Source organism: Salvelinus fontinalis, chromosome 19, assembly GCF_029448725.1.
Source record: "Salvelinus fontinalis isolate EN_2023a chromosome 19, ASM2944872v1, whole genome shotgun sequence".
In the NCBI taxonomy this organism is placed as follows: Eukaryota; Metazoa; Chordata; class Actinopteri; order Salmoniformes; family Salmonidae; genus Salvelinus; species Salvelinus fontinalis.
The window spans coordinates 47,641,703-47,653,820 of NC_074683.1; the positions used below are offsets into that span (position 1 = coordinate 47,641,703).

At 40.5% G+C, this 12,118-nt stretch overlaps 1 protein-coding gene across 7 annotated transcripts in view; it reads right to left on the minus strand.

The window, feature by feature from the left end:
* LOC129816868 (ganglioside-induced differentiation-associated protein 2-like) overlaps positions 1-11,933 on the minus strand; it is a 51,588-nt gene extending 39,655 nt beyond the window's left edge. For 2 of the 7 annotated variants that reach the window (XM_055871807.1, XM_055871810.1), the window contains exons 1-2: positions 7,422-7,787; positions 5,886-6,086 (exon numbers count right to left, since the gene is read on the minus strand). In XM_055871807.1, the coding sequence (XP_055727782.1) occupies positions 5,886-6,049 (164 nt within the window). In that variant the 5' untranslated portion in view covers positions 6,050-6,086; positions 7,422-7,787. Of the gene's footprint in view, positions 1-5,885; positions 6,087-7,421; positions 7,792-11,469 lie in introns of those variants that run through there. The other 5 variants (XM_055871806.1, XM_055871808.1, XM_055871809.1 and 2 more) reach the window with 5 other exon arrangements.
* Positions 11,934-12,118: the final 185 nt, after the last annotated feature.

A 12,118-nucleotide genomic window follows, 5' to 3' on the forward strand; every position in this document is an offset into this window, starting at 1 on the left:
CTGTATATTATGAGTACAGCGACTGCAATTAGAAGACATCATGTTAATGTTACTACTTAGCTTCGGCTGTTGAAGGTGCTGACGAACCATGTCCAGATAAAGCGTCCGGAGTGAAAAAGTTGAATGAGGGAAAAAAAGTTGCGATGGAAAAACTAAAAATATAAACGGTAATAAAAAATAAAAATAAAAAAACGTAAAGTTGTCAGCTAGCAAAGTAAAGTTGGCAGCAAAACGCACAGCAACAAAACGCACAGCAACACCATGTTTCTTTCATACCATGTTTCTTTATAACTGTCTAGTAAAAAACATGAGCTGGCGCACACCCAGAACAATTATTTTGTGTGGAGGTGTTGACTAATGGCGAATAAACTAAAAAGATAAAGAGAGTTGCACACTCCATTTATAAACTGGGTAAATAAATTACTGGGAGTTTATATATGGAGTGTCGGACTCTGTCTAAAATAAATAATGGATTTATTGTGAAAGTGTAGGCTATATTACACTTTTTAAAATGTAGATGTTCCAAAGAGCTGCATCAATGGCTTGTAGGCTATGCGTGGAAGCCAGGAGATACTAAATGTGTTTATGCTAACTAACGGTCAATTACCATGAGACCGGCAGTTACTATCTTGAAAATCACCGGCTGACAAAATGTCATGACCGCCACAGCCCTAAGTGTTTCATATCGAGATTGACTGCATCACTTCTTGTCTTTGTGAGAGGTATTGACATGTTGAAGCACTGAACTCATGCTAGCAGTAAAATCTGATTTTAAAAAACAACACCTCACGGAACACGGACTGTGACGAGACACACACATTCCAACAAACTCTACACACACTGTAATATTGTACATTTTATATTGTATGATGCATTGTTTTATTTAGGATGTAGGCTATTGTTTTATAATGATGTATTGATTTATTCCTGTTTGGACCCCAGGAAGAGTAGCCGCTCCCATGGCAGCAGCTAACGGAGATCCCAATAAATACATAAATGGCTGCATTTATAAAGGCAGCCCAATTCTGATATTTTTCCCACCAATTCATCTTTTGACCAATCACATCAGATATTTTTCAGAGCTGATCTGATTGGTAAAAAGACAAATTACTAAAAAAATATCAGATTTGGTCTGCCTGTGTAAACGCAGCCTATGTAACACAACAGTTTAAGTTAGCCTACATGTGTGTTTAAAGTGGGGATCCTGCCCATAGGGCTTTGTCCAGCTGCATAAGGGTAACTACTCAAGCAGCGTGACGTACTGGGTCATGACATCCTAAGGCAGGGCTAGCCAACCCTGTTCCTGAAGAGCTACAGTCCTGTAGGTTCACGCCAACCCTAATCTAGCACACCTGATTCTAATGATTCGTTTGTTGATAAACTGAATCAGGTTAGTTAAAATTGGGCTGAAGCAAAAACCTACAAGCCTGTAGCTCTCCAGGAACCGGGTTGGAGAGACTTTTCTCAATGACTATGAAAAAGAAAGAAACTTCAAAAACCTTTATTTTGGACATCAAATCAGAAGGCAGCTGTGCTACTTAGGTTTATGTATTTACAAGCAAAGCACACACACGATCAAGATTACGGTGAAACACGTCTGTTTCACCTCACTAAAATGCTTCAGGTAGCAAAACAATCTATGGAAAAATCATAATTGCGTCCTCACTTCCTTGGCAAATTACTGCAGTTCTACTTCAAAAAGGTTGGATGTGAATGAGCTAAGTATCTTAGGACTTGTTGTACACACTTGTGGTTAAAGGAGAAGTGCACAGCCTCATTTTTCATCAAAGCTCTCTGTCAAATCACAGTTATGCCAAGACAGCAAGAACCAGTGTCTGGAATGTGTTTCATGTGACACTCGTTCTACAACACCTTGCAAGCGAGTAGCTAGTGTAACCAACTCTCAGCAACAACACCAAGCACAGTCTCACGTTTGACAGCCCGCAGTACTTGTAGCTAGCGTTAGATGAAATCCATATCCTGGCCATCTGATTGTTAAACAGAAGCCCATTTTCTCGAGAGTAGCTATTTCCCAAACAATATGTGCAGTGCAATCAAGGCTACAGTGTCGTCTGGGAAATTCATTTTGCGCCGGGTGGGCGGGGTTTGCTCATTTGACTAGTCAATTAGTCTTTCAAGGAGATGTCTCCGCCCACCAATGGCACTGGGCCACCCAAAACTAACTCGCCCAGTATTTTCCGTGAAAAGAGTGCCACCAAGTGTTAATAGGCAAAAGGGGGCATTCATTTTTTACAGAATTGTAATCCAATCCCTCAAGTAAGTAATGATGCAGTCACTTACCAAACTCTGTTTTGAACAAGTGACTTTATGACCAAAAACATTCTATTTACACTTTGTAGTCAATTGAGATACTATAATACATGTTTCTGACTTGTATCGATTCTGACTTATATCGATGCCACATAGGCCATTTTCAAAACAAGTTTGTTTTCAAGGGCAGTTGACCTTTAACATTTTAAGCAAGTGACACTTGTGGTGATCCTTGCTCAAATGGAGTGCAAGTCAATCAAGACACTGTGTCAACTCCTGAAAATTAAGACAAAACAAGAGCAGAAAAGTGCTTCTCCTAAGACCTGTGTAAAAAGGACCAAGTTCAGTCCAGAGATCTGTTCCTTTAACTGCAGCAGGAATGTGAGGAGGGATTGGGGCAGCCTGGGTACAAATGTCTTACTGAGAGACTCCTACCAGTGGAACCTCTGAACACATCATGTGCTCAGCCGCCACAACAAAGAGGATTTATAAAGTAGAGGCTAGAATGATGGGGGTGGGAGAGAGAACGAGTGTTTATTGAGGGGGGTGATCCACAGTGGTGCAAGAACAGGATAACAAGGCACAAGAAGCCAGGGCTACACCTTGAGACCTTATAACCGTCAACAAATGCATTTGATATGAGTTTGACAATAACGATTGTGAGAAAAAAGGAGAGAAACCCTGAGATGGAGGAGAAAAAAAAGAGAGAGACCAAGAGATAGAAGTGGAATTAGAGCAGTCCTTCTCAAATAGTGGGGGGCGCTCGGAGCGATGCCAGGGGGAGAGGCGCGTGTGACCCCGGGGAACATGCTTTTTTTTGCATGAAAAGGCAGAGCGCGAAATTCAAAATATATTTTTTAGAAATATTTAACTTTCACACATTAACAAGTCCAATACAGCAAATGAAAGGTACACATCTTGTGAATCCAGCCAACATGTCCGATTTTTTTAATGTTTTACAGCGAAAACAGCACGTATATTTATGTTAGCTCACCACCAAATACAAAAAAGGACAGACATTTTTCACAGCACAGGTAGCATGCACAAAGCCAACCAAACTAACCAAGAACCAACCAAACTAACCAAGAAACAACTTCATCAGATGACAGTCTTATAACATGTTATTCAATAAATCTATGATTTGTTCGAAAAATGTGCATATTTCAGGTATAAATCATAGTTTACATTGCAGCTACAATCAGAAATTGCACCGAAAGCAGCCATAATAATTACAGACACCAACGTCAAATACCTAATTACTCATCATAAACCATTTCTGAAAAATACATAGTGTACAGCAAATGAAAGACAGGCATCTTGTGATTCCAGCCAATATTTCCGATGTATTAAGTATTTTACAGCGAAAACACAATATAGCATTATATTAGCTTACCACAATAGCCAGAAACACAAGCCATTTCCCAGTAGCAAAAGTTAGCGATCGTAACAAACAAGCAAAAGATATAATTTTTGACGAACCTTGATATACTTCATCAGATGACAGTCCTATAACATCAGGTTATACATACACTTATGTTTTGTTCGAAAATGTGCATATTTAGAGCTGAAATCAGTGGTTATACATTGTGCTAACATAGCTACTTTTTCCCACAACGCCGGATATTTTTCGGACACTTTTTCTGACACACATATTCTGACCAAATAGCTATTCATAAACATAACTAAAAAATACATGTTGTATAGGAAATGATAGATCCATTAGTTCTTAATGAAATCGGCGTGTTAGAATTCTAAAAATAACTTCATTACGACATACAGCTTCGGTATAGCTAGAGAGTACCCAAAAGCTGGGCGCCAACGACTAGTTCACATGTACGACAGATATATGAAATAGCATCATAAAATGTTTCCTACTTTTGCTGATCTTTCATCAGAATGTTGGACAAGGGGTCCTTTGTCAAGAACAATCGTTGTTTGGATTTAAAACGGCCTCTTTCCCTCTCGATTTAGCAAGCACACTAGCCAAGTGGCACGAATCTCTCCATGTCAACAAACGGAAGAGAACGGAACACGGCAAAACTCCCGAAAAAATTTCAATAATCTGATTAAACTATATTGAAAAAACATACTTTACGATGATATGGTCACATGTATCAAATAAAATCAAAGCCGGAGATAGTAGTCGCCTATAACGAATGGTTTTCATAAGGCAATCCCCGGTTCCTTCTCGCACCTTCCTGAAAACAGGAAATGGGTGACACGTCATTCCAAGAGGAATTATTCCACTTCAGACCAAGATAAACACTCCATTTCTTCTCTCACCACCTTGACATCCAGGGGAAGGTGTATGACGTGCATGTATACTAATACGTATCACGCCCATTTATAGGCAGGACCTAGAACAGAGCCTCGATTTCAGACTTTCCACTTCCTGGTCAGGAAGTTTGTGCCAAATGAGTTCTGTTTTACTCACAGATATAATTCAAACGGTTTTAGAAAGTGTTTTCTATCCAATAGTAATAATAATATGCATATTGTACGAGCAAGAATTGAGTACGAGGCCGTTTAAATTGGGCACGATTTTCCCCCAAAGTGAAAACAGCGCCCTCTGTCCTCAACAGGTTTTAAGAGACACCATGGAAAAATATTTAACAGGGATGAAAAGAAAGGCGGAGAGAGACGGAGATAATGAGACAAACGTAAGTCTCCCGAAAGCTAAGACGAGGAAATATGACGACGCGTATGTAGCGCTTGGCTTCACTGTGACTACGGTGGGAGACGAGGAAAGACCGGTATGTTTACTGTGTCTAAAAATGTTGGCAGCGGACAGCATGAAGCCAAATAAATTAAGGCGTCACTTAAAGACATTACACCCCAATGACGCTGATAAGCCGCTTTAGTTTTTTCAGCGAAAACGTGCCGAATATTGCCAACAATCGTCTCGCTTTGTGAATGCTACTTCAGTAAACCAGCGAGCACTGCTGGCATCATAAGGTGGTGTACCAAATTTCTCAGTGCAAAAACCCCCACTCCATAGCAGAGGAGCTGATACTGCCTGCAGCATTAGACATGGTCTCTGTCATGCTGGATGACGCAAGTGCTGCAAAAATAAAAACTATGACCTCCTCCTCATTTTATTATTATTATTATTTTTTTTTTAAATCAGCACAAATTGTTTTATTCGTTTTTGTTTTATAGGTCAGTGTTTCATATATTGTGCTCCTGAGTTAATGTTGCTGATCAATTTGAATGTATTATTATTTATTGATTATATTTAATTTTATTTTTCAGTATCAAATGGTCCCAAAAAAAATTACAGTTTAAATAAGGATTGATTGATATTTTAAATTTCAGGCAAATTGATGCACTTTAAGTCTTTTGTTACAGACTAAAAAACAATGTTAATAAAGTTATTCTTTGTTGTAGGTTGATCTATATTTCTTTATTTTTTGTTTTGTTTAATATTAATAAGGATACAATGTTATGCAGAGGTGTACTTATAACAATTTTATAGACAAATTATACTATTTACAGTCGCGGCGGAGAGTTGGGGGGCGCGAAATGTTTACTTCTTCCTAGGGGGGGCATAACAGAAAATAATTGAGAAGCACTGTATTAGAGACAGAGGTCCAGTGTGCATGTGTGCGACTCACTAGAGCACTATTTTCCTGTTGATGTCCTCTCTGTAGGGGAAGGGGGATAGGAAGGCCTGCTGGCTGACGTTGTACTCCTTCTCTCCCTCAGGGTCCGGCTGCCGCTCCCAGGTGGACAGAGTCTGGACCTCCACAAACTGAGAGCGCGCTCCCAGAGGATCCATTCCTGCACTGCGCTGGTCTGCACCTCAATGCTCGACACTGCAAACAAAGCCAGAGAAAGACTTTAAAGTGTATTTTCAGTGTCCACATCCTGGAGCCAAATAGGAAGGAAGGGAAAGGGGGATACCTAGTCAGTTGTACAAGTGAATGCATTCAACGGAAATGTGTCTTCCTCATTTAACCCAACCACTCTCCTGAGTGACACAGCAGTCTAAGGCACTGCATCCCAGTGCTAGATGCGTCACTAGACACCCTGGTTCGAATCCAGGCTGTATCCCAACCGGCCGTGACTTCGGCCGGTTGGCGACACAATTGGCCCGGGTTTGGCTGGTGTAGGCCATCGTTGTAAATAAGAGTTTGTTCTTAACTGACTTGCCTAATTAAATAAAAAGGTTACATTTAAAAGTAAAAACAAAAAAAAAACCTCTAAATCAGCATCTATGACAAGGACCAACAGACAGTCACAATTGGTGATTACATGCGTGTTTCAGTGTTCATAATTAAGTAGGCTTGGCAATATAAAACCCATTTTGTAAAGCAAAAGCATTTTAGCACAATCAAAGAAAGGCTTTGACTGACAGTTTAAAAATAGCTTCCAGTGTCTAGAGTCAAGACAGTAACAAACCATCTCGTTTTCAGTACTTCTAACCTCTAGTATACAGCCTGAAAATGAAGCCTCACATAATGAATGTACTTGTGTGAGGTTAGCTGGCAGTTAATAAAGAAAATTGGGTGAAACAGGCAAGCAAGGTCTGGCTCCGTTTTTTCCAGACCCTGCAGCTATGTAAGACTGTGTTGTCGAGACTATCAGCTAACTACATAACGTTACCATGTCAACACCTATGACTGAGGGCCTCTGTCTAACGTTAGATTGGCCGCTTTCTAGGAACGGTTCCGTTTTGGAGCGTATGACACGAGGGGAGGACATTACTGTGAAGTGAACCTAAACAGGGAGGGAATTCAAAAGCACCATAAGGACGTATTGAAATGCAGAATGAAGATAAACATATAGCTAGTTAGTCTATATTTTTGTTGACTGCAGTATGGTCAACTACACTTGACGAACAATACTATTCCTCCCACATTTCCCAGTGTTTTTGCTTGTGCGACTACTCATATTAAGGTATTACCATTTTAATGGTTAAATATGGGAAAACATCTAATTATGAAAAAACTAAATATGTCAAAATCACCAACCACGGAGCTCGACCTCAGTTGACCATCCCATACCCAGTGTAGCGTTTGCTTTCTTTTACCTTTGATTCGCAAATTATCTGCTAGCACGGCAGAAAATAGTAGCATGCCCGAAAAGGGAAAGGAATTTAAAGATGTATCTATATATCACTAAGCTACAGGAGAAAATGTTACACCTACCCGTGTTCCTTTGTCCACGAATCTATTAGTTGTCGACTTCGAGCAGGACAGAATTACAAAACGCGAAGAATACAGGGTGTGTTCGTGATGTTCTTAACATCACAAACTTGGCAAAACTCGATTTGATAAAGCCAATTCCCATCGTGCTGTCACGTTTACTACAGTTTGGTGAGTTCCTGATCAGCTGATTCGCGACAGAGAGGAAGACGCGAAGCGAGAGGGTTCACTCTGCCCAAAATCTGTCCACTAAAACAAGACCGCGAAGTAGTGATTGATGCACTTCGGATGAATCGTGTGGTGAATGAAGAAAAAGTGAAGAGTCCATCTGTGCTTTTGTTTTTTGAGCCCGAGTGGCGCAGCGGTCTAAAGCACTGCATCTCAGTGCTAGAGGGGTCAATACAGACACCCTGACTCGAATCCAAACTACCTGTCCTCCATGACACCTACACCACCGATGTCACAGGAAGGCCAAAAAGATCATCAAGGACAACAACCACCGAGCCACTGCCTGTTCACCCCGCTATCATCCAGAAGGCGAGGTCAGTACAGATGCATCAAAGCTGGGACCGAGTGACTGAAAAACAGCTTCTATCTCAAGGCCATCAGATTGTTAAAACAGCCATCACTAACATTGAATGGCTGCTGCCAACATACTGACTCAAATCTCTAGCCACTTTAAAAATTACAAATTGGATGTAATAAATGTAGCACTCGTCACTTTAAACAATGCCACTTTATATAATGTTTACATACCCTACATTACTCATCTCATATGTATATACTGTAGTCTATACCATCTACTACCAATGCCGTTCGGCCATCGCTCATCCATATATTTATATGTACATATTTTTATTCATTCCTTTGTTGTTGTGAAATTGTTAGATTACTTGTTAGATATTACTGCATGGTCGGAATTAGAAGCACAAGCATTTCGCTACACTCGCATTAACATCTGCTAACCATGTGTGTTACCAATAAAATTAGATTTGATTTGATTTGAAGGGTGAAAGAAAATTAGGTGGCCAAAGTCAGGTATGTCCAGAGCATTTCATATGCAGCAGCTGTTAAAAGGGTTGAGGGTTTGAATGGTTAACCTGAAGAGTCCATGGTGGTAGATAGATCTTCACTGCAGGCTGCAGGGGTTGCCTTTCACCAGCAGGATCCTGACATTTTAAAGGTTAAGAAGGTGGACTTTGTGGCCTTTATAGCTATGGTGATGAATGGAACTGCCAAGGTGGAGAGAAGGTCCAGGAAGATAGAAATCATTGTGGATGAGGCGGAGCGGTTCCTGGGGCTGAAAGATATCTTGGCGAAGCAGTTACATGGAATATTGTCACAAGCCGTACCACCCTCTCAGGCCCTAGAGCCCGAGAAGAGAGATATGGAGATTTGAAAGAAGGACGTAGTGGGAGTTTTGTTTAGTTTTGTCAATGTACTATTTTTATTTGGGTGGATTAAGTTAATTTCCCTATTACGTATGGATTTTCTTTTTACCTTGTTTTGGTTTCAACCTGTCCAATTGGTAGCGGCAATACACATTTTTGGGTTGTAGTCCGCCATAAAACCCACAGAAGAAGATCGCGAAGTGAGGAATTTTTCTATGGAGGTCAATGAGAGAATGTCGAATTTGGTTTTAAAAAATGTATTGCTTATTTGCTACATGAGGCTTAATTGATTGAATGGAAGTTTCGTAATGTTAGGTTGTCACGAATACATTGATAAACATGGATGCATGTGGGTTTTTTTCAACTTTACTTTTTCCACATTTTGTTGTGTTACAGCCTGAATTCAAAATTTAATAAATCTTTTTTTTCAATATATATATATTTTTTGTATTAATACACAATACCCTATAATGACAAAGTGAAAACATGTTTTTAGAAATTTGTCCAAATTTGTTGAAAATGAAATAAAATAATATCTCATATATATATATATATATATAGGTATTCACACCCCTGAGTCAATACTTCGTAGAAGCACCTTTAGCAGCAATTACAAATGTGAGTCTTTCTGGGTAAGTGTCTCAGGGCTTTCCACACCTGGATTCTACAACCTTTCCCAATTATTATTTTAAAATTCTTCAAGCTCTATTAAATTGATTGTTGATCATTGCTAGACAACCATTATCAGGTATTGCCATAGATTTTCAAGTAGATTTAATTAATCCTATCACGTTCAACTATGTAACCATTGGCCTCATGGTGAAATCCCTGAGCGGTCTCCCTCCTCTCCGGCAACTAAGTTAGGAAGGATGCCTGTATCTTTGTAGTCACTGCGAGGCATTGGAAAAAAGAAAACCTCCCCGGTCTTTGTGATTGAATCTATATGTGAAATGCACTGCTTGACTGAGGGACCTTACAGATAATTGTATGTGTTGTGGTATAGACATTATGTAGTCATTCAAAAATCATGTTAAACACTAGTGTGAGTCCATGCAACTTATTATGTGATTTTTTTAGCACATTTTTACTCCTGAACTTATTTAGGCTTGCCATAACAAAGGGGTTGAATACTTATTGACTCAAGACATTTCATCTTTTAGTTTTTAATTAATTTGTAAAATTCAAGTGGTGTGAATACTTTCTGAAGGCATTGTATATTTGCCCTCTCACTGCCTAGAATCTCAGAGTTTCTAAACCCAGAGGTGCATCATTGCGAGACTAAAAGCCAATTTATGCTTGATCCGAAATGTGTTTGGAGGCTCCGTGTGGAGGGTGTGAAGCAATTGCGTAGTCTCAGTAGGCACACAGAGGCCAATTTATGCTTGATTTGAAAATATGGAATGGTGGGTGTGACGCAATTGCGGAGCCGCCGGGGGAATACAGAGGCCATTCCATTGGTTGACGGTAGATGGGGTCGGGAGGTCCTGTATGAACACAAACTAACTTCCTTGACAACTTCCTTCACAACAGTGTGATTTGAGGGTCCATGACAAATATTTTCAGCCTCCTGAAGGGGAAGAAGCGTTGTTGTGTCCTCTTCACTAATTTATTGATGTGTGTGGACCATGATACTGTAGATCCTTAGTGATGTGGACACTGAGGAACTTGAAGCTCTCGACCCGTCGATGTGAACTAGAGCCCCGTCGATGTGAATGGGGGCGTGCTCGCCCCTCTGTTTCCTGTAGTCCACGTTCAGCTCCTTTGTCTTGCTGACGTTGAGGGAGAGGTTGTTATCCTGGCACCACACTGCCAGGTCTCTGACCTCCTCCCTATAGGCTGTCTCATCGTTGTCGGTGATCAGGCTGACCACCGATGTGTCGTCGGCAAACTTAATGATGGTGTTGGAATCGTGAGCTGCCACGCAGTGGTGGGTGAACAGGGAGTTCAGGAGGGGACTAAGCATGCACCCCTGAGGGGGCCCCGTGTTATGAGTCAATGTGGCAGATGTGTTGTTGCCTTCCCTCACCACCTGGGGGGCGGCCCGACAGGAAGTCCAGGATCTAGTTGCAGAGGGAGGGGTTCAGTCCCAGGGTCCTTAGCTTAGTGGTGAGTTTAGAGGACACTATGGTGTTGAACACTGAGCTGTAGCCAATGAACAGCATTCTCACATAGGTGTTCCTCTTGTCCAGGTGGGAAAGGGCAGTGTGGAGTGCAATAGAGATTGTGTCATCTGTGGATCTGTTGGGGCGGGATGCGATGTAGAGTGGGCCCAGGGTGTCTGGGATGATGGTGTTGATGTGAGCCATGACCAGCCTTTCAAAGCATTTCATGGCTACAGATGTTGTAGGAAATTAGCTGTAACTGCAATTTTTTTCTCTCCGCCACATGGCAAAATGTTTAGAATTGTAGAAAACTTGCTATTAACTCTATGGAAGCCCAATAATCCATCCCACCAAAACAGTCTGAAATTTCAAACAGCTCTTACACTAAACGTAATATTCACAATTTCACAGTTTTATTCCAAACTCATAGTGTGGAAATATAAAACACAGGAACATCACGTTTTTGATTATACTGGCCTTTAAAACTGCAACATTTTCTCTATTCCACAATGCAAAATGTGTAGAATTTTAGGAAATTTACTTTAAAACTTTTCTCACCATCGTCACGAGGGGGGGCACTGAAATGTTTTACCGCGAGGTGAGAGGACCCCAAACCAAATCTTGCTTCATACTGTACTTTCTTGCTAGAATGGTCCCACCTGATCTCGCCTCCTCCCGCCTGTCTTCCATCTTTGAGGACATGTATTTCCATTGTTAGAGCGGTCACTCGACTATCTTGTCAATATGAAATAAAATCTTTGTTCACGACAAATAACACACCTATCCCTCCGTACAAGACACACACAAAAATAATATTACGGAATAATGGCTAGGGACTCACGATAAATCACAACATTTGTGTAATACGCATAGGCCAACGCCACCCAGAGGAGCGTTTGGAATTGTATGTAAATCCTCGAGAGAGTTTTATATATTGTAGGTAAATTTAGGCATTTAGATATGGTCAAATATATGGCTGAGGAGATATTTTCTGTAAATCAACAACACAATACCCATTATACAGACTAAAGTAATGGATACATATAAAAGTCCATGTGATTGATTGTTAGTTTCATATATTGCAGTTGAACACAGCCATAAGTACAATACTCAGGTAACACTTTTTTTTTTTAATATACGCATTGTCGTGTCTGCCTTTCTGCAATTTAAGAGACATCAATGTGTGCTATGTGTTTGTGTTCGACCA